We start from the raw sequence: 19,150 nt of genomic DNA, 5'->3' as shown, positions 1-19,150 counted from the left end.
AGTACTTTGTATTGTTAATCTTTTAAGTTTTAGCCATTTTTGCAGGTATAAAGTAGTCTCATTGGGACTTTAATTTATATTTGTCTAAAGACTAATAGGTTGAACATCTTTTCAGATATTTATTGGCCACCAGGATGTCTTCTTTTGTGAAGTTCCTGTTTAAGTCCCCTGCCATTTTTTATTGCCTTTTTACTCTTTTAATGTTTCCTGATGTTCTTCTGATATCTACAGAAGGTCTTAATTTATCAGTCTTTTATTTTATGGATAGTGTTTTTCCTGTCCTAAGCAATCTTTTCCTACTTCAAGGTTATGAAGGTATTCTTCTATCTTCTAGAAGCTTTATTATTTTCACCTTTTACATGTAGACCCATAGACCAGTGGGAATTGATTTTTGTGTATGATATAAGGCAGGAGTCAAGATTAATTTTTTTCATATGGATATCCAGCATATTGAAAAAACATCTTTTATTGACTGCTGTTAAGTGCTAGCTTTACCTTAAATCAAGTGTCCATATATGTTGAGCTGTTTTATATTCCCTATTTTGCCCCAGTGGTCTGTTTGACTATCCTTGTATCAATCCCATACTATTTTAATTACTGTAGCTTTATAAAAAGTCTAGATATCCTACAGTATTATTCTATAAGACTATCTTGACTATTCCTGACCTTCTGAAGTTTTATATAACTTTATATATTAAAGTTTATATACTCTTTATATATTAAAAGAATCATCTTTTTAATTTCCATAAACATTTTGCTGGAATTTTGATTGGGACTGCACTGAATCTATAGACCAATTTCTGGAAAAATTATAGTTTTAAAGGTTTTTTTTTTAATGTTTTTATTTATTTTTTGAAACAGGGAGAAAGCATGAGTTGGGGACAGGCAGAAAGAGAGGGAAACAGGAACCAAAGTAGGCTCCATGCTGCCAGCAGAGAGCCCAATGTGGGCCTCAAACTCATGAACTGTGAGATCATGACCTGAGCCCAAGTTGGATGCTTTGCTGACTGAGCCACCCCAGATGCCCTGAAAAATTACAGTTTTAAAGTACTGAGTATTCAAAAACACCAAGGACATGAAATATCTATTTATTTATATCCTTAATGGTCCTCAATATTGTTCTGACTGTTCCACATAGAGGTCTTGTATATCTTTCATTAGAGTTATTCCTAAGTAATGCTTTTTAGAGCTACTCTAAGTAGTGTCAGTACCAAAATAACATCATTTAAAATTTCATTTTTTTATTATTTACCTTTGCTATGTATATACTAATTCTTGTATAATAATTTTGTACCAGGGACCTAACTAAATTCATGTATTAATTTTAAAGGTTTATTTGTAGATTCCTTCAGATTTTCTAAGTATACAAGCAAGTCATCTGTGAGTAATGATAGTTTTCCTTCTTGTCAATCTTTATGCCTTTTATTGTTTCTTTTTCTAGTCTTTTGGCACCTTTTAGGACCTCTAGTATGACACTGAGTAGAAGTCGTGATAGTGGGCATCCTTACCTTGTCCTGATCTCAGAGTAGAAGTTTTCAATTACAATTACTTTCAAAAAGTAATTTCTGCTGTAGGATTTTTTAGACACTAGATAAGGAACTTCCCTTATATTTCTAAGTTGATAAGAATTCTTCTTTTAAAAATCATAAATGTACATTATATTTTATAAAGTGCTTTTCTGTATATAGTGAATTTATATTTTTCTTTTTTCTTTTTTTTCTTGGAATAAAAAAAATTATCAATTTGGAAATGTTTTTGCCCCATTTTCACAGTTCACTTGTTCTGCAAGTTCTGCACTTGAGTTTGAGATCCTCCCAGAGGCAAATATTCAAGCTTTGCGCACGAATTTCCATAGGAGGAGGGAGGGGTGGGCTTGAGGATCACACGCCCCTACAGTTTCCCTTGCCTCTCTCGCCTAGAGGAATCTTCTGTCTGGCTGTCCCACCACGTACTGTCTCCAGGACCTTCCATCATGGCATGCTTTGGACCAGGCTCACAGTAGCCATTTCTGCTTTGATTCCCCTCCTGTAATGCAACATATTTTTTCTTTTTAATTCTTTTAAGATGGTGAATTATACTGATTGTTTTTCAATTTTCAAGCCAGTTTTGTATTCTTACAATAAACTCCACTTGGTCATAATGAATTGTCATGTGTGATTTTGTAAAAGGCAGTTTTGCACGGTGTATTTGTTCTGTACTCTTACTTTCGACTTTTCTGAATTCTTGTATATTAGATATCTCCCTTTAAAGCAGCATAAAGCTTTAACAAAATTCTGGTAATATTCTTCTTTTAATTGGAACATTTAGTCAATTGATAAGTAATGTAATTACTGATATATTTGAATTTAAATTTACCATCTTACCATTTGCTTTCTATTTGTTCCATCTGTTCTGTGTTCCCTTTTTTCTCCTTTCTGCCTTCTTTTGGATTATTTTTTATTATTCCATTCCTATCTTCCTAATATATTATTTGAGGGATATATATTATTTTATATCACTATAAACATTTTATTACAAGGGCTCTAATAAGTGGTCTGTTATTTTATTTTGTTTCTGACACATCAAAATGAGAAATGAGGTCTGTTTTCTCACTGGCAGGCAGGATTTTGATAGCATGCTTCCCAAACAGCAGGACATTACACCTTGACACCACGACTTACACTATCTACAAAAAGAATTTAATTACAAGGATAGAGTATCCAGGAAAATTATTGCATACTCAACAGAATCACAATCTTTCAGTACTTAATGAAAAATTTTTATTTGGCCCAAATCTCAAACTGTATTTCCCACTTGTTTCTCAAGTTTCATAATGGTATTTTTTATTATATATGTTTTTGTTTTTCTGAAAATACTTTTAATTGCCTTATTTTTGAAAAATACTTTTGTTGTGTGTACAACCTAGGTTGATGATTATTTTCTTTAGCTTACTGAAGATGTGATTCCATTGCCTTCTTACTTTGTTGATACTGAAATGTCATTCATCATTGCTATTCCTGTTTTGGTGAACTTTCTCTTTTCTCTGACTGCTTGGTGTCCTCTTCTTAGATGTTCTGCGGGTTCAGTTCAATACCTCTAGATGAGGACTTATTTGCTTTGGATTCATTTTGGCTTCCTGGGCCTGAGGACTGGTTTCTCTCAGCAATTCTGAAAAATTCCCTGCAGTTAGTTCTTTAATATTGGCATTTCCTCTATTATCTCCAACAGAAGCACTAATCACATTAAACCTCTCACTCAATCCTGCATGTCTTTGGTCTTTTTCTTTTTCTTAATTTTAATTCCAGTATAGTTGAAATAATGTTCAATTAGTTTCAGGTTACAATATAGTGATTCAACAATTGTATACACCACACAGTGCTCATCAAGGTAAATGTACTCTTGATCTCTTTCACCTATTTCACCTGTCCCCCCACCCACCTTCTCTCTGGTAACCATCTGCCCTTTATAGTTAAAGTCTGTTAGTTTGTCTCTCTCTCTCTTTTATTTTCCCTATGTTCATTTGTTTTGTTTATTAAATTCTACATATAAGTGAAATACATATTCTACACACAAGTGAAATCATATGGTATTTGTTTTTCTCTGACTGACTTATTTTACTTAGCATTATACTCTCTATATCCATCCATGTTATACTGTCTAGATCTATGCTGCAAATGGCAAGATTTCATTCCTTTTTGTGACTGAGTAATATTCCATTGTGTGCGTGTGTGTGTGTGTGTGTGTGTGTGTGTGTGTGTGTGTATGTGTGTACTTCTTGATCCATTCATCAGTTGGGCTGCTTTCATAATTTGGTTATTGTAAATAGTGCTGTTATAAACATAGGGATGCATATATCCTTTTGAATTAGTGTTTTCATATTCTTTGGTTAAGTATCCAATAGTGCGATTACTAGATCATATGGTAGTTCTATTTTTAACTTTTTGAGAAACCTCTATACTGTCTTCCAGAGTGGCTGCACCAGTTTGCATTGTGGTTTTGATTTGCATTTCTCTGATGATGAGGGATGTTGAGTACCTTTTCATCTGTTGGCCAAGTATTTATAAATTTAAACTGTCATTTAAAATGAGATATCTATAGTTCTTTAAGAACAGTGGGGTTGAAACTAATAGTAACATTAAGACAACTTTCTAAAATATGTACAAAGTGCTTTCACAGCATTATTCTGTTTAATCAAAGCAAGAATTTATGAATGCAAAGGAAACAGCTTACCCAGAGATGAAAATGATTAAACTTGTACATGGCAGAATGTAGTTTTAAAAAATATAAAGCATGAAATAGGGCCTTACTGATATAGGAAACAGTGAGAGATGACAAGAATAGAAACAAGAAAACATGTTCATTTACATTCTTTAAGTACTTTCCCTTGGAAATATTCTAATTAGACAGCATAAGAAAACCCTGCCTACACTTAGGTCAACAAATTACAGCCCGTGGGCCAAAACACGCCCTGCCCATTCATTTACTTACCATCTATGGCTGCTTTTTGGCAGAGTTGAGTAGCTGCAATGAGACCATATGGCCTGCAAAACTGGAAATATATAGTATCTGGCCCTTTAAAGAAAAAGTTTGTGGACCCCTAGCCTACAGCAGACCTTCATCTCTCCTATCTGCCTGGGCAAATCCTATTTTTATTTCAACTTATCTTCAGGCATAGATGCTAGAAAAGATGCAAATGGGAAGAGAAAGACAAGAAAAAAATCATATAGGAGACAAAAACTTTTACCTTTCACTCTTTGATCTAATCTAGGCACTGTTCAGTAATATAATTATACTTCTGAGAATGCCAAGGAGATGCTTACTCATGCTGCATAAAAAGTACCTCTTAAACACACATTTCCCTGGAGATCTTGCTCCTAGTTTTCTGGCATTCTTCTCCCTCTGGGCTATGGAGACAAATAGCCCATTCAAGACTCAAATGGAAGAAAGGAAAGGTGTCTTTTTAGAGGCCACTAACAGACTTACCTCCGGCAGAGTGAATACATCCTGTTGGAGGCAGTGATTCGAAAATACTCTGGTTTTGAGCGAGAAGAGCTGCCACTTATGGTTCCCAAACCTAAACGCTGATAGTCTCTGAAACAAGCTTTTTCCACTAACTGTTCCATTGTAGACTTCTCTGAGGCCTTCAGAGTGGTATTTGTGGGGAGTTCACTATCATCTGAAACTGTGAATGCAGAAACAGATTTTGAAAAAATGATATAGCTCAAAGTAGAGGATTAAAAGCTTCCCTCTGAAGAGGATTCTTAAACCAAGAGAGTTTTATATTAGGGCTACAGGCACTATGTATGTCACAGTTTAAATCATATTAATTCTTTGAAGAATCATTATGTCCAAACATAAATTAAAACAGTAATGGACAGTCAAGAAATAAAATATCAGAAGCTCAAAATGTGAGGGAAATTAACTTAAAATGCCAGGGAAGGGGCGCCTAGCTGGCCCAGTTGGAAAGGCATGCAACTCTCGGTGTTGGGGTTGTGAGCTTGAGCCCTGCGTTGGGTGCAGAGCCTTCTTTCTTTCTTTTTGTTTTTAATTAAAAAACTTTTAATTAAAACAATTTTAATTATGACAATAATTTATTGTCAAATCGGCTAACATACAGTGTGTACAGCATGTTCTTGGTTTCAGGGATAGATTCCCATGGTTCTTTTTTTTTTTTAATGCTTTTATTTAGTTGAGAGAGAGATGGTGAGCATGAGCAATGGAGGGGCAGAGACAGAGTGAGACAAAGGATCTGAAGCAGGCTCTGCACTGACAGCAGAGAGCCCGATGTGGGGCTTGAATTCACAAACTGCAAGATTATGACCTGAGCCAAAGTCGGATGCTCAACTGACTGAGCCATGCAAGTGCCCCAGGTGTAGAATTGACTTAAATAAATAAATAAATAAACTTTAAAAAAATGCCAGGGAAATTAACTCAAAGTTTCTAAAAACAATATAATTTTGAATTCATTAGCCGTATTTTTCTGTTTCAATCTAGCTTGTTTACTAATGTCAAAGTATAGTGATTTCTACTTAGGACTCTAGAAAATAAACACTCAAACTCTGTCAGAAGCTAACTCATCAGTAAAATTTATCTTTAATATAATCTCTACACAAACTTCATCATCCACATTTCAGTTAACTTTTCAGAACATAAACTTTTATTAGAAATTTCTAGATTAAGCAGAAATTCACTGGTGGGAAAAGACCTTTCTTAGAGGGGTATCAAGACACTATACTTTTTTTGTGGAAAATATTTTGTCAGAGGATGTGGTACACATGGGAAACTCCCTCACAATGTTGCAATCACAGGTTACAGAATCTCTTAAGATTTTAGATGTGGAAGGATTTACCCAATAATCAAGCATTTTAGGGAGGATTTAAAAAAAACCCAACATTCCTAATTGGTACCATTATGTTCTAACTGAAAAAAAAAGTCCATGTTAAGAACTGTCCTAATTTTCTTTTTTATTTATTTCTACAGTGAGAGAAACCAAATTAAAGTTTCAGAATTTTTGGATATGTACTCAAAGATATGTAACCTAAAGGGAAATAATAAGGCTCTCTTCCATTTAAAAAGAAAAAAAAAAACCCTAACAGCTTATCCCTACAAATACAAGACTTTGTATTTTAGTTCGTAAACTTCACAATGCAAACATATCATCAGGTATCAGCTTTGTGTTGGCCTCTTATTTTCAGAGAAGCACAGAACATTATGTAATTTGGTGTTTTGGTGGCATTATTATCATAGAATAATAGTTTTTCTTTTGTGTAATCATTACAACTTCAAATTAGAAGAGTCAGTAGTGATGGATAATTTTTTATGGCTTTCCATGTGACTGTAAAGAGGCCAGAATTCCAACAAATGGTTGTTTCAGTGACACATAGTGGGTCTGTTCATTGCTCTCCGAGTATGTAGCTACCCGTACTGAAATGGAGACCTTTAGCCAGTGATCTCTTAAAACAAGAGGTTTCTTTCTTCAAAAGGCTCTTTGCTATTATTATTAGTACAAGTAGTAGTGGTATAGTTACTGGTGATTGATTCTAAGATCTTGAAAAGAAAAAGGGTGCAAAGGCATCCTGCCTCCTACTAGATCAGATTATCCCTAGTGTTAATTCCATAAGCATACTCTGTAGTGGGTTAAGAAATAGAAAACAGACATTTTGTGACTGTTTTTCTGCCTCTATTTTCCCAACCGAGAAGAATCTTAGCTTCTCAGATTCTGTTCTTTTGAATATGTAGTAGGCATTTTTTTTCTTACCATCTAAGGATCCCTTCATCTTTGGTCCCTCATTTTGATTAAGAGTATCCACAATGTTCTCATTCCAAACACAAATCTTTAATTTTTTTTTTTAATTTTTTTTTTCAACGTTTATTTATTTTTGGGACAGAGAGAGACAGAGCATGAAGGGGGGAGGGGCAGAGAGAGAGGGAGTCACAGAATCGGAAGCAGGCTCCAGGCTCTGAGCCATCAGCCCAGAGCCCGACGCGGGGCTCAAACTCATGGACCACAAGATTGTGACCTGGCTGAAGTCGGACGCTCAACCGACTGCGCCACCCAGGCGCCCCACAAATCTTTAATTTTGAATACCCAATGTCCTTGTTTCCTTATTCTTATTGCATAATGACAAGGTACTACTGGGGATTACTTTATACCTAAATTCTCTATGCACTGGGGTTTCTTTCTTTCTCCCTTTGATGAGACCCACGTAACAATGGCCAACCACCTCTGTGGATTTAGTAACAGAGAAACATAATTAAACAGAATCTTAGCTCAACAATGGAATATTGGGAAAATAAAATATTTTTTTTCCAATTCTGAGAAGCTAGTAAGTGCCTCCAATCTTCTTATGAGATCTAGGTTCTTGTGAGTCAAGGTTTAAGGGAAACGACATGAGTCTCTTATTCTTACTCATATAAGAAGAAAGAATAAAACTGAGTCATGAAGGAAAAAGGACTTCTCACATACCTGATACGTCATCTTCTTCATTCCATCCAGGACGATTCACTCTCTCTTCCACAATTGTCCCTGTCCTCCTCTTCAATAAATACTGCCGCCCAATTGTCATTTTTCCTGCCCTTTTGGCACCTTTCACAATTGTTTTTGAGAAGATACTGTAAGTCATAAAACCAAAGACAACATCAATTTAATAGGAAGACACCATTTACACTTTTTGATACCTACACAGCTCAACTTATTTCTTCTCCATTCCCACAGCTACTAGTATTGTCCAGACCTTCAGCAAGTCTGTTCTTCTTAAATCATTTTTTATATGGCAGCAGACTAATTTCCTATAAAACACTGTTGTCATCAGGAGGGCTGTAGGCAACAAGTGCAAGAACCTAGAGTGGGACATAAGCTACTTTCCCAAATCTAAACTCAAAGTTTGGCTTTTTGGTCAAACACGCACCTCAATGCACTCTGGTTATCCATGCCACTGCTCCCACGAGCTCCTACAAACTATGCGGTAGCAGTCCTCCTGCATGGAAGCCAGTCTGCCCCCTTCTCTACTGATTCAAACTCTTTCTACTAACTCATAGGCTTTTCTTTGAGATCATATGATAATTATAGTTAGCACCATGTTTAAGTGTGTATGCATAGTGTCCTGCCTTCTGACCCTGTAAATGCTTACATACTCAAGACAATTCTAAGATGTTTTAAATTTTAAAATTGCTATGTCTCTGTTGCAGGTGAATAGCATAAGCTTGATACAGTAAGGTTGATTTTGTACGTGGGTATACGTGTGTGTGTGTGTGTGTGTGTGTGTGTGTGTGTGTGCGCGCGCGCGCGCGCATATATTTCCTCTCCTAGTCCATAGGTTCTCAACATAAAATGCCACACAAACTTTTGTTTCTTCCATAGAAGGCTGGGATAATAGACATCACAGGCTCCTCTGTGATTCCACAATGCTAAGACAAGTTGCTGGCCTCACCACTGTAAATACCTAGGAAGCTGTTCATGTTTCAATGTATCATTTCTGGATCTGCATGGTCTCCTTCACTTAGCAGGTAACAGTGGCACAGGTGGTCAGCTATGCCATTTAGTAATGACACACTCTTTGGGACCTCAACTCTTCTATAATCTCTAGCTTATCTTACTTTCAGGCAAAGGGAAGGGCTTTTCTCCAAAGTCTTCATGCTCCTCCCTAATATGTAATTTGTACTGGCAGATGCCCAAATTCTAGGTGATTAATGGTGAATGAACTCAACTTTTGGCTCCTATATTTTATCACTAATTGAAGATAATTTTTATGCAATTGTTATTCTGTAATAACTAAAATGTAAAAGTTTCAACATAAATTACTAAAAATTTCATCATAAAATAAGGGTTCCTTTAAAGAAATATGACAAGTAAATGCAATGCCTGATTCTGTACTAGGCAGAAAAAAATGTAGCTATAAAGGATCATCAGCAAAATTTGAATAAGGACTCTGGGTTAGATGAAAGTTTTATACCAACTAAGTTTCCTCGTTATATACTGTGGTCTGTTCTTAGAAAATATATATTGATATATTTAAGGCTAAAAAGGTATTATACATATAACTCAAGTGGTTTAGAAAACAATATATATGAGAGAGAATGATAAAATGGAACAAAACAAACAATTGGTGAATCTTGGTAAATGGTATACAGGAATTCTTTGTATTATGTTGTAACTTTTTTGTAAATTTGAAATTGTATCAAAAGAAAAAGTTATAAAAAAAGAAAAAATAAAGGCTCCCATCTCTAGGTCAAAGAAAAACTGTCTAGTAGGCCTGGACATCAAAGAAAACTGAAGGGATTGCTCAAAGGCAGTTAGAAAGTGATTAATATGGGGAAAAGGGAAAACAGAATTTCATTCTCTAAAAATATATCATAAGCAATGGACATATTGGTCAAAACTTCTTGTAGCTTTTAGTTGCTGAAACTTGTTACATACATCAGTGCTACTGTTCTATAACTTTCTGAGCTTGGTCCAATGGGCTTGACAGAATGGCAAACAAAACGAGCAATTATGCATACACTGACCCACAGGATAGGTCACTTCCCCTGACAGTCAGCTACGAAAACGCTGAAATGAAGAAACTTGACTTCTTCTTACCGGAAGGAGGTGTTCTTTTCCTTCTGTTTGGGTAAAATTATTTGTGGGGTAGTTTGTCCAGCAGCAAAAGCAAAGGTGGTGAAAATGGACTGAGGATAACGGAACTTCATCAGCTGTTTCTTAAAGATCTCTACTACTTCTGGACTCACTTCTTCATCAAACGCTACTTTAATCAACTAGAGACAAAAGAGATAAAATACATTAGAGGCATTAAGGATTTCCAGGTAACTTCTCCTCAAGTTACTGAAATAAAAGAAAATAATACTAAATGGCAGAAGTCCAGAGGTTGAGGGGACCTTGGATATCATGGAATATAATGTTTTATTTTTTAAAAATAGCTCAGAAAGGTTTACTTGTCATAGATGGTTTGTTGGTAAGGAAAATCATGTATCTTAAAGTTGGGTTTCTTTAAGACCATCTTTTCTATGATGGGATAGGGAAATTAACTTATAGTGGATGAAGCAGGTAACATGTCCTTCTTTTTTTCCTCAACTGTTGGTTCTAGACAGGGAATTTGGCCACAGGAAGTCTCTTCTTACCCCAAGATACCATAAGTCTAGTAAGAAAAAAGTATGTTTGATTAGAATCCTAACCAGTATACTGGGGCGCCTGGGTGGCGCAGTCGGTTAAGCGTCCGACTTCAGCCAGGTCACGATCTCGCGGTCCGGGAGTTCGAGCCCTGCGTCAGGCTCTGGGCTGATGGCTCGGAGCCTGGAGCCTGTTTCCGATTCTGTGTCTCCCTCTCTCTCTGCCCCTCCCCCGTTCATGCTCTGTCTCTCTCTGTCCCAAAAATAAATAAAAACGTTGAAAAAAAAATAAAAAAAAAAAAAAAGAATCCTAACCAGTATAGTTAAGCAATATTCTAGTTTAAAGTCCTTTGGCAGTTGGAACAGTGAAGAAATCCCTGGAAGGCTTCTCTCCCCAGGTGATGGGAGAAGGTCTGGAGTTTAGAGGTCAGCAGCCTCACATTTCACACAATAAGCACACGGAGGTTCTAGGGGTGGCTTCCTGGCTAGAAGGAATGATGCAAGAATTGGAGCACTTAAAAATCTGAGAAGTCAGAGACAAGGCATAAAAATAGGAAGAGCAAAATATCACAGACTCAGAATTGTAAAAAGGAAAAACTAAGAAAAGATCACTCTTCCAGTGTCAGAGTTTAAAAATTTATTCTTATTTTTATTTTGAGAGAGAGAGAGTGAGCAAGTGAGCAGGGGAAGGGCAGAGAGAGAGGAAAAGAGAGAATCCCAAGCAGTGCAGATCCTGACGTGGGGTTGGATCTCATAAACTGTGAGATCATAATTTGAGCCGAAATCAAGAGTTGGACAGTTAGCCGACTGAGCCACCCAGGTGCCCCCAGTGTCTGTTTTGCATCAATAATTCCATAAGTTATGATATGTTCAAAAACCCCTAGAAAATTCTCTGCTTAATTAGAGGTTATTTAGTTAGTACCAATAGTACTTTACCCCTGAGTGTAATTCTTAGAGCTTTATCTCTTCCACAGAAGGGCCATAGGGCACTTCCTTCTGAAAGAGATGCCAAGAGAATTGCTTTCTATCTAAAGCTTTAATCAAACACAAAGGTATGAGTTGGCAGAGAACAACAGTCAATTGTGTGTGTCAGAATTTCTGGGATCTAAATATTGACAGATAATCTTTTGGTACTCAGTTGGCCAAAGGATTCAGGAAGTGAGGGATTAAGTACAAGATGATTCATGGGTTTACTCAGTTGAAGATTACCCTCTCAGACCCTCTAATCCTCCTTATGTTCTAACTTTGGACTCCATGATCACAGAAAGTGGCCACATCATTTGTAGAAAACTTTTATCTTTATTTTATTTTATATTTTTAACATTTATTTATTTTTGGGAGAGACAGAGAGGGAGAGAGCGTGAGCGAGTGTGAGTTGGGGACGGGCAGACAGACAGGGAGACACAGAATCTGAAGTAGGCTCCAGGCTCTGAGCTATCAGCACAAATATAGGGCTGAATATAGGGCTCAAACTCACGAGCCATGGGACCATGACCTGAGCTGAAGCCAGATGTTTAACTGACTGAGTCACCCAGGTGCCAGAGAACTTTTGAACAGAAGAATGGTTCCCTTTCTTAATACCTGAAAGGATGCTGATGTAATTTGCAGTCCCTCTTGCATGTTCTGCTGGAGCTGGTTCTGCATGGTAATCTTCTTCTCCTTGGTGATGGAGGCAATGGGAAAACTCCGCACAACTGTCTGCTCCCCAACTACAGGAAAGCAAGACACAGGCTCAGCAATAACACTTTACAGGTTATTTACAGAGTCTCTGCTCCTCATTTTATCAGCCTCTGCTAAAGAAATGTATTTGGAAAGGACAATACCTAGGAATGCAGTGAGACAAAATGCAACAATTCTAGAATCACATTCATTAATTTTATTGCATGGCAATTCACTCTTGAAACATGATTCTTTCCTGGAGTGAAGCAACTGTCACAGTCTGTCTGTCTTCATTCTTTCTATTTCCCCAACCTGCCGTGTACTACACAAGATCACCCGGCTTAAGGCAATTTTCAAGATTCTTAATCTTAAAGACATCCATGATATTTAATGTAAGTATAAAGCAAAAAAGAAAAGGTTTTTAAGATGTGTTTCCATATGTGGTAAAAATTGTTTTACCATGTATTTGTACCTTCAGAAGATACAGGACTAAGCTTAGGCTGAAGAGTTTTAGGAATTTAAATATTAAAGCAAGGAAGGGAAAATATAAATAATTATTTATCAACTACCCAAGGTTGCAAAGATGCGAGTCTAGAAAATAAGTAGGACACATTAAGTCTCTCTTGGAGAGTCCAAAGTTCCCCATGGGAGAGGAGATTCACATGCAGAATACAACAACATGTAATTAGCTCCCAGATTTGAGGATACAAGGCTTTATTTCAGAAAGGGAGAAGATTTATGAATGCTAGATGACCAGAAAATGATTCCTGGAAGAAGTGAGAGGGAAGGTGAGCTTTGAAGAGAGTATAGGTTTGGACTGGCAGAGGGAAAGAGGAGGGGATGTCAGGCGGTGGTACAAGTAACAGAACAGGAGCAGCGATGGGCAAAGCACCTTGTCTAGTAAGCCAGAGGAGGTGAGAAGTGAACTGGGTTTATCTGAGTTCATACATACATCCACTTTTCATCATCAGAATTTTTTTATTTACTTATTTATTTTTTAATTTACATCCAAGTTTGTTAGCATATAATTCAATAATGATTTCAGGAGTAGATTCCAGTGATTCATCCCCTATGTATAACATCCATTGTTTATCCAAATAAATGTCTTCCTTAATGTCCCTTACCCATTTAGCCCACCCCCTACCCACAGTCCCTCCAGCAACCCTTAGTTTGTTCTCTGTATTTAAGAGTCTCTTATGTTTTGTCCCCTTCCTTGTTTTTATATTATTTTTGCTTCCCTTCCCTTATGTCCATCTGTTTTGTATCTTAAATTCCATACATGAGTGAAGTCATATGATATTTGTTTCTCTCTGACTAATTTCACTTAGCATAATACCCTCTAGTTCCATCCACGTAGTTGCAAATGGCAAGACTTCATTCTTTTTGGTGTTGCCAAGTAATACTCAATTGTGTGTGTGTGTGTGTGTGTGTGTGTGTGTGTGTGTGTGTGTGTGTATACACCACATCTTCTTTATCCATTCATCTGTCAACGGACATTTGGGCTCTTTCCATGCTTTGGCTATTGTTGATATCACTACTATAAACATTGGGGTGCATGTGCCCCTTCGAAACAGCATACCTGTATCTCTTGTATAAATACCTAGTATCGCAACTGCTGGGTCATAAGGTAGTTCTATTTTTAATCTTTTGAAACCTCCATACTGTTTTCCATACTGGTTGCACCAGTTTGCATTCCCACCAGCTGGGCAAGAGATCCTCTTTCTCCACATCCTTGCCAACATCTGTTGCTGCCTGAGTTGTTAATTTTAGCCATTCTGACTGGTGTGAGGTGGTATCTCATTGTGGTTTTAATTTGTATTTCCCTGATTCATCATCAGAATTTCTCATTCCCTGGATCTGTCAATTCTTAACCTGGAAAATTCTGATTATTCTTTAATGTTAAGCTCATATCCAGAGGCTAAACAAAATTAGGATGTATACAGAATTTAAGTTCTAGGGAGGAGTTAAGATGGCAGAGAAGTAGGAGGACTGGAATTTCCCTTGTCTCTCAAACACAGCTGTATTGAGGTTGGAACACTTGGAACACCCAGGAATACATGCTGCAGAGTGACAGAAAAATCTCCACAGGTGGAAAGAGACAGCTTGGCGGGACAGAGGTGCGTGTATGCAAATTGGGAGAGACAAAATGGGTGGCGTAGGCACGGAGAGGGGGATGTCCTTCTGTGGAGGGACAAAAGGAAGAGAAAGAGAGGCTGTGGAAGTGTGGGATTGTATTTGGATAAGAGAAAAACCTCTCTGGGCCACAGACTGGGGAACAAAAAATATGGAGAGAGCCAGTTTCTACTTTGCAAACAGGCTTCCAAGTCAAAGATCAGAGTTTTCAGGGGTGTGCAACTTTCTCCAGACCTGAGCTGCTCCTGTGTGCATGTGCCTGGTGGGAGGGAGCCAGCCCCAGAGCACAGTAGGGATCTCAGGGGTGCACTGAGAGATAAGAGTCCCTTCCCTTGAGTACTGTGGGAAGAGGGTTTATTGCTCCCCCCAAGGATAAAAGACCCTGTGGGCACCAGCCAGAGGTCCTTTGTTGGCTGGGTGGACTGGCACTACTCCAGAACCAGGTTCACCTGGGGTGGGATCCTGTGAGACATCAGGTTTTGAATCCCAGCTGAGTGCCTAGGAGGCGTGAGAGACCGTGAAGCAGGGCAAACTGACTGCCCACACAATTCTGTGAGGGCTGCCTGAATAGCATGGCTTGAGACACCCTGTCTGGGGAGGAGAGACTGGAGTATTGCCATTTTTTTGCCCATCACTAACATGGTGGGGTTTCAGGGAATAGCAGCCCCCAGTGGAGGCGGGATCCGCTTACACCAAACCTGGCTCCTCAGTGCTAGGTAACCGCTTATCTACTGAAGTGGAACTGTCACTGAGTGAACCAGACGGCCTCTCCTCCAGACCAGCCACCAGTCCCAGGTGCCAACAGACAACAGTCCTGTGGTCTTGCATGTTACTGTTCTCCTACCCCCTCCACTTTTCTTTCCTTCTTTTCATTTTTCCTTTCTTTTTCTTTTTATTCTTCTCTCTCTCTCTCTCTCTCTCTCTCTCTCTCTCTCTCTCTCTTTTTTTCCTTTTCTCTTTCTTGTGGAATCAGGCTCATAGTTTCTGATTTGATTTTTGGTCAATTCCTATTATATATAAATATATCCTTTTTCTTTATTTCTCTGTTCTGGTTGTTTGTTTAATCAGGCATTTTTACTCTATTCTTTTTACACCTTTTCTGTATCTCCTTCTTCTTTATTTTCCTCTCTCTCTGGATTAAGCCTTATAGTTTCTTTGATTCTCTGCCTGATATTTTTTTTTCTTTTTTTGCCCCTTTCACTTCCTTCTTTGTGTGGGATAAGGGCTCCCCCCACCCCTTTTCTCCAGAGTTACTTCAACAAACAAATCAAAGCAAATCTGGTGGAAGGTCCAATCAATCCACCACTATGAGCAGTGGGATAGAGCAGCCAAAGCGCGACAGAGGGCATGCAACACACTCCAAAAACACTTCCTAAAGTGCCAGGCCCTGTATAGTGTATGATCCCTATCTAATACAGTAGTACTCACAGGTACAGGACATATAACAAGCTTTTAAAACACATAAAAGACAGAAACTCAGCCAAAATGACAAAATGGAAGAATTCTCCTCAAAAGAAATTCCAGGAAGAAATGACAGCCAGAGAATTGCTCAAAACAGATATAAACAATATATATGAACAATAATTTAGAATAATAGTCATAAGACTAGTGGCTGGGCTTGAAAAAAGCATGGAAGACAGCAGAGAATCTATTGCTACAGAGATCAAGGACCTAAGAAATAGTCACGATGCTGTAAATGAGATGCAAAATAAACGAGATGCAGTGACAGCAAGGATGGAAGAAACAGAGGAGAGAATAGGTGAAATAGAAGATAAAATTATGGAAAATGATGAAGCTGAGAAAAAGAGGGAAAGGAAATTACTAGATCTTGAGGGGAGAATTAGAGACCTAAGTGATTCAATGAAACAAAATAATATCTGTACCATAGGAGTTCCAGAAGAAGAAGAGAGAAAGAGGCAGAAGGTTTATTTGAACAAATTATAGCTGAGAACTTCCCTAATCTTGGGAAGGAAACAGACATCCAAGTCCCTTCGAAATCAACAAAAACAGGTAAACACCACAACATATAGTGAAACTGGCAAAATACAAAGTTAAAGAGAGAATTCTGAAAGCAGCTAGGGACAAACGGGCCTTAACCGTAAGAGTAGATACATAAGGGTAGTAGCAGACCTGTCCATTGAAACTTGGCAGGCCAGAAAGGAGTGGCAGGAAATATTCTAGTGCTGAATAGGAAAAATATTCAGCCAAGAATCCTTTATCCAGCAACGCTGTCATTCAGAATAGAAGGAGAGATAAAGGCTTTCCCAGACAAAAACTAAAGTTCATGACCACTAAACCAGTCCTGCAGGAGATCCTAAGGGGGACTCTGTGAGTAGAAAGCAGTAAAGACTACAAAGGACCAGAGACATCACCACAAGCATGAAATCTACAGATAACACAATGACACTAAATCTGTATCTTTCAATAATCACTCTGAATGTAAATGGACTAAATGCCCCAATCAAAAGACAAAGGGTATCAGAACGTATAAAAAAACAAAATCCATCTATATGCTGCCTAGAAGAGACTCATTTTAGACACCTTCAGACTGAAAGTGAAGGATGGAGAACCATCTATCATGCTACTGGATGTCAAAAGAGAGCCGAAGTAGCCATACTTCTATCAGACAAACTAGACTTTAAAACAAAGACTGTAATCAGAGATGAAGAAGGGTATTATATCATAATTGGGGACCTATCCATCAAGAAGAGCTAAAAATTATAAATGTTTATTCCCCCAACATGAAAGCACCCAAATATATAAATCAATTAATCACAAACATAAATAAATGTACAGATAAAAATACTGTGATTGTAGGGGACTTTAATACTCCACTCACAACAATGGACATATCATCTAGACAAAAAGCAATAAGGAAACAATGGCTCTGAATGACATATTGGACCAGGTGAACTTAACAGAGATATTCAGAACTTTTCATCTAAACGCAGCAGAATACACATTCTTCTCAAGTGCACATGGAACATTCTCCAAAATAGATCACATATTGGGTCACAAAACAGCCCTCAACAAATATAAAAGGATTGAGAACAAACCATGCATGTTTTCAAACCACAATGCTATGAAATTTTAAACCAACCACAAGAAAAAATTTACAAAGCCCCCAAATACATGGAGGTTAAAGAATATCCTACTAAATAATGAATAGGTTATTAACCAGGAAAGTAAAGAATATATTAAAAAATATATGGAAGCAAATGAAAATGAAAACACAACAGTCCAAATCCTTTGGGATACAGCAAAGCCAGTCCTAACAGGAAAATGCATTGCCATCCAGGCCTATCTCAAGAAGAAAGAAAGGCTAATATCATTCTCAATGGGGAAAAACTGAGAGCTTTCTACCTGAGATCAGGAACATGACAGGGATGTTCATTCTCACCACTGTTGTTTAACATAGTGTTGGAAGCCCTAGCCTCAGCAATCAGACAACAAAATGAAATAAAATACATCCAAACTGGCAAAGAAGAAGTCAACCTCTCATTCTTTGCAGATGACATGATGCTCTACATGGAAAACCTGAAAGACTCCACCAAAACCCTGCTAGAACTGATACATGAATTCAGCAAAGTCACAGGATATAAAATCAGTGTACAGAAATCAGTCGCATTTTTATACACCAATAATGAAGCAACAGAAAGAGATATCAAGGAATTGGTCCCATTTACAATTGCACCAAGAACCATAAAATACCTAGGAGTAAGCCTAATCAAAGAGGTAAAAGATCTGTATGCTCAGAACTATAGAAATCTTAGGAAAGACATTGAAAAGGACACAAGGAAATGGAAAAACATTACATCCTCATGGACTGGAAGAACAAATATTGTGAAAATGTCAATACTACTCAAAGCAATCTACACATTCAATGCAATCCCAATCAAAATAACACCAACATTCTTCACAGAGCTAGAACAAACAATTCTAAAATTGGCATGGAACCAGAAAAGACCCTGAATAGCCAAAGCAATCCCGAAAAAGAAAACCAAAGCTGGAGGCTCACAATCCTGGACTTTAGCCTGTACTACAAAGCTGTAATCATCAAGACAGTATGGTATTGGTACAAAAACAGATACATAGACCAATGGAATAGAATAGAGAACCCAGAAGTGGACCCACAAATGTATGGCCAACTAATCTTCGACAAAGCAGGAAAGAGTATCCAATGGAAAAAGGACAGTCTCTTTAGCAAATGGTGCTGGGAGAACTGGACAGCAACATGCAGAAGAATGAAACTGGACCACTTTCTTACACTATACACAAAAATAAATTCAAAATTGATGAAAGACCTAAATGTAAGACAGGAAACCATCAAAATCCTAGAGGAGAAAACAGGGAACAACCTCTTTCACCTTGGCTGCAGCAACTTCTTACTTGAGGCAAGGGAAACAAAAGCAAAAATTAACTATTGGGAACCTCATCAAGATAAAAAGCTTCTGCACAGCAAAGGAAAGAATCAACAAAACTAAAAGGCAGCCAACAGAATGGGAGAAGATATTTGCAAATGACATATCTGATAAAGGGTTAGTATCAAAAATCTATAAATAACTTACCAAACTCAACACCCAAAAACAAATAATCCGGTGAAGAAATGGGCAGAAGACATGAATAGACACTTTTCCAAAGAAGGCATCCAGATGGCCAACAGACAGATGAAAAGATGCTCAACATCGGTCATCATCAGAGAAATATAAATCAAAACCACATCGAGATACTACTTCACATGATTAGAATGGCTAAAATGAACAACTCAGGAAAC

At 37.6% G+C, this 19,150-nt stretch overlaps 1 protein-coding gene across 7 annotated transcripts in view; it reads right to left on the bottom strand.

The window, feature by feature from the left end:
• The window catches only part of SBF2 (SET binding factor 2), a 448,047-nt gene that overhangs the window by 51,008 nt on the left and 377,889 nt on the right, over positions 1–19,150 (bottom strand). For all 7 annotated transcript variants that reach the window (XM_040456902.1, XM_040456904.1, XM_040456906.1 and 4 more), the window contains exons 23-26: positions 12,166–12,293; positions 10,058–10,233; positions 7,946–8,091; positions 4,963–5,161 (exon numbers count right to left, since the gene is read on the bottom strand). In XM_040456902.1, the coding sequence (XP_040312836.1) occupies positions 4,963–5,161; positions 7,946–8,091; positions 10,058–10,233; positions 12,166–12,293 (649 nt within the window). The remainder of the gene's footprint in view (positions 1–4,962; positions 5,162–7,945; positions 8,092–10,057; positions 10,234–12,165; positions 12,294–19,150) is intronic.

Source organism: Herpailurus yagouaroundi, unplaced genomic scaffold, assembly GCF_014898765.1.
Source record: "Herpailurus yagouaroundi ecotype Mexico unplaced genomic scaffold, PumYag 218, whole genome shotgun sequence".
Taxonomy (NCBI): domain Eukaryota; kingdom Metazoa; phylum Chordata; class Mammalia; order Carnivora; family Felidae; genus Herpailurus; species Herpailurus yagouaroundi.
Note: the sequence above shows the minus strand (reverse complement) of the source record. Positions and strands in the feature narration are given on the sequence as shown.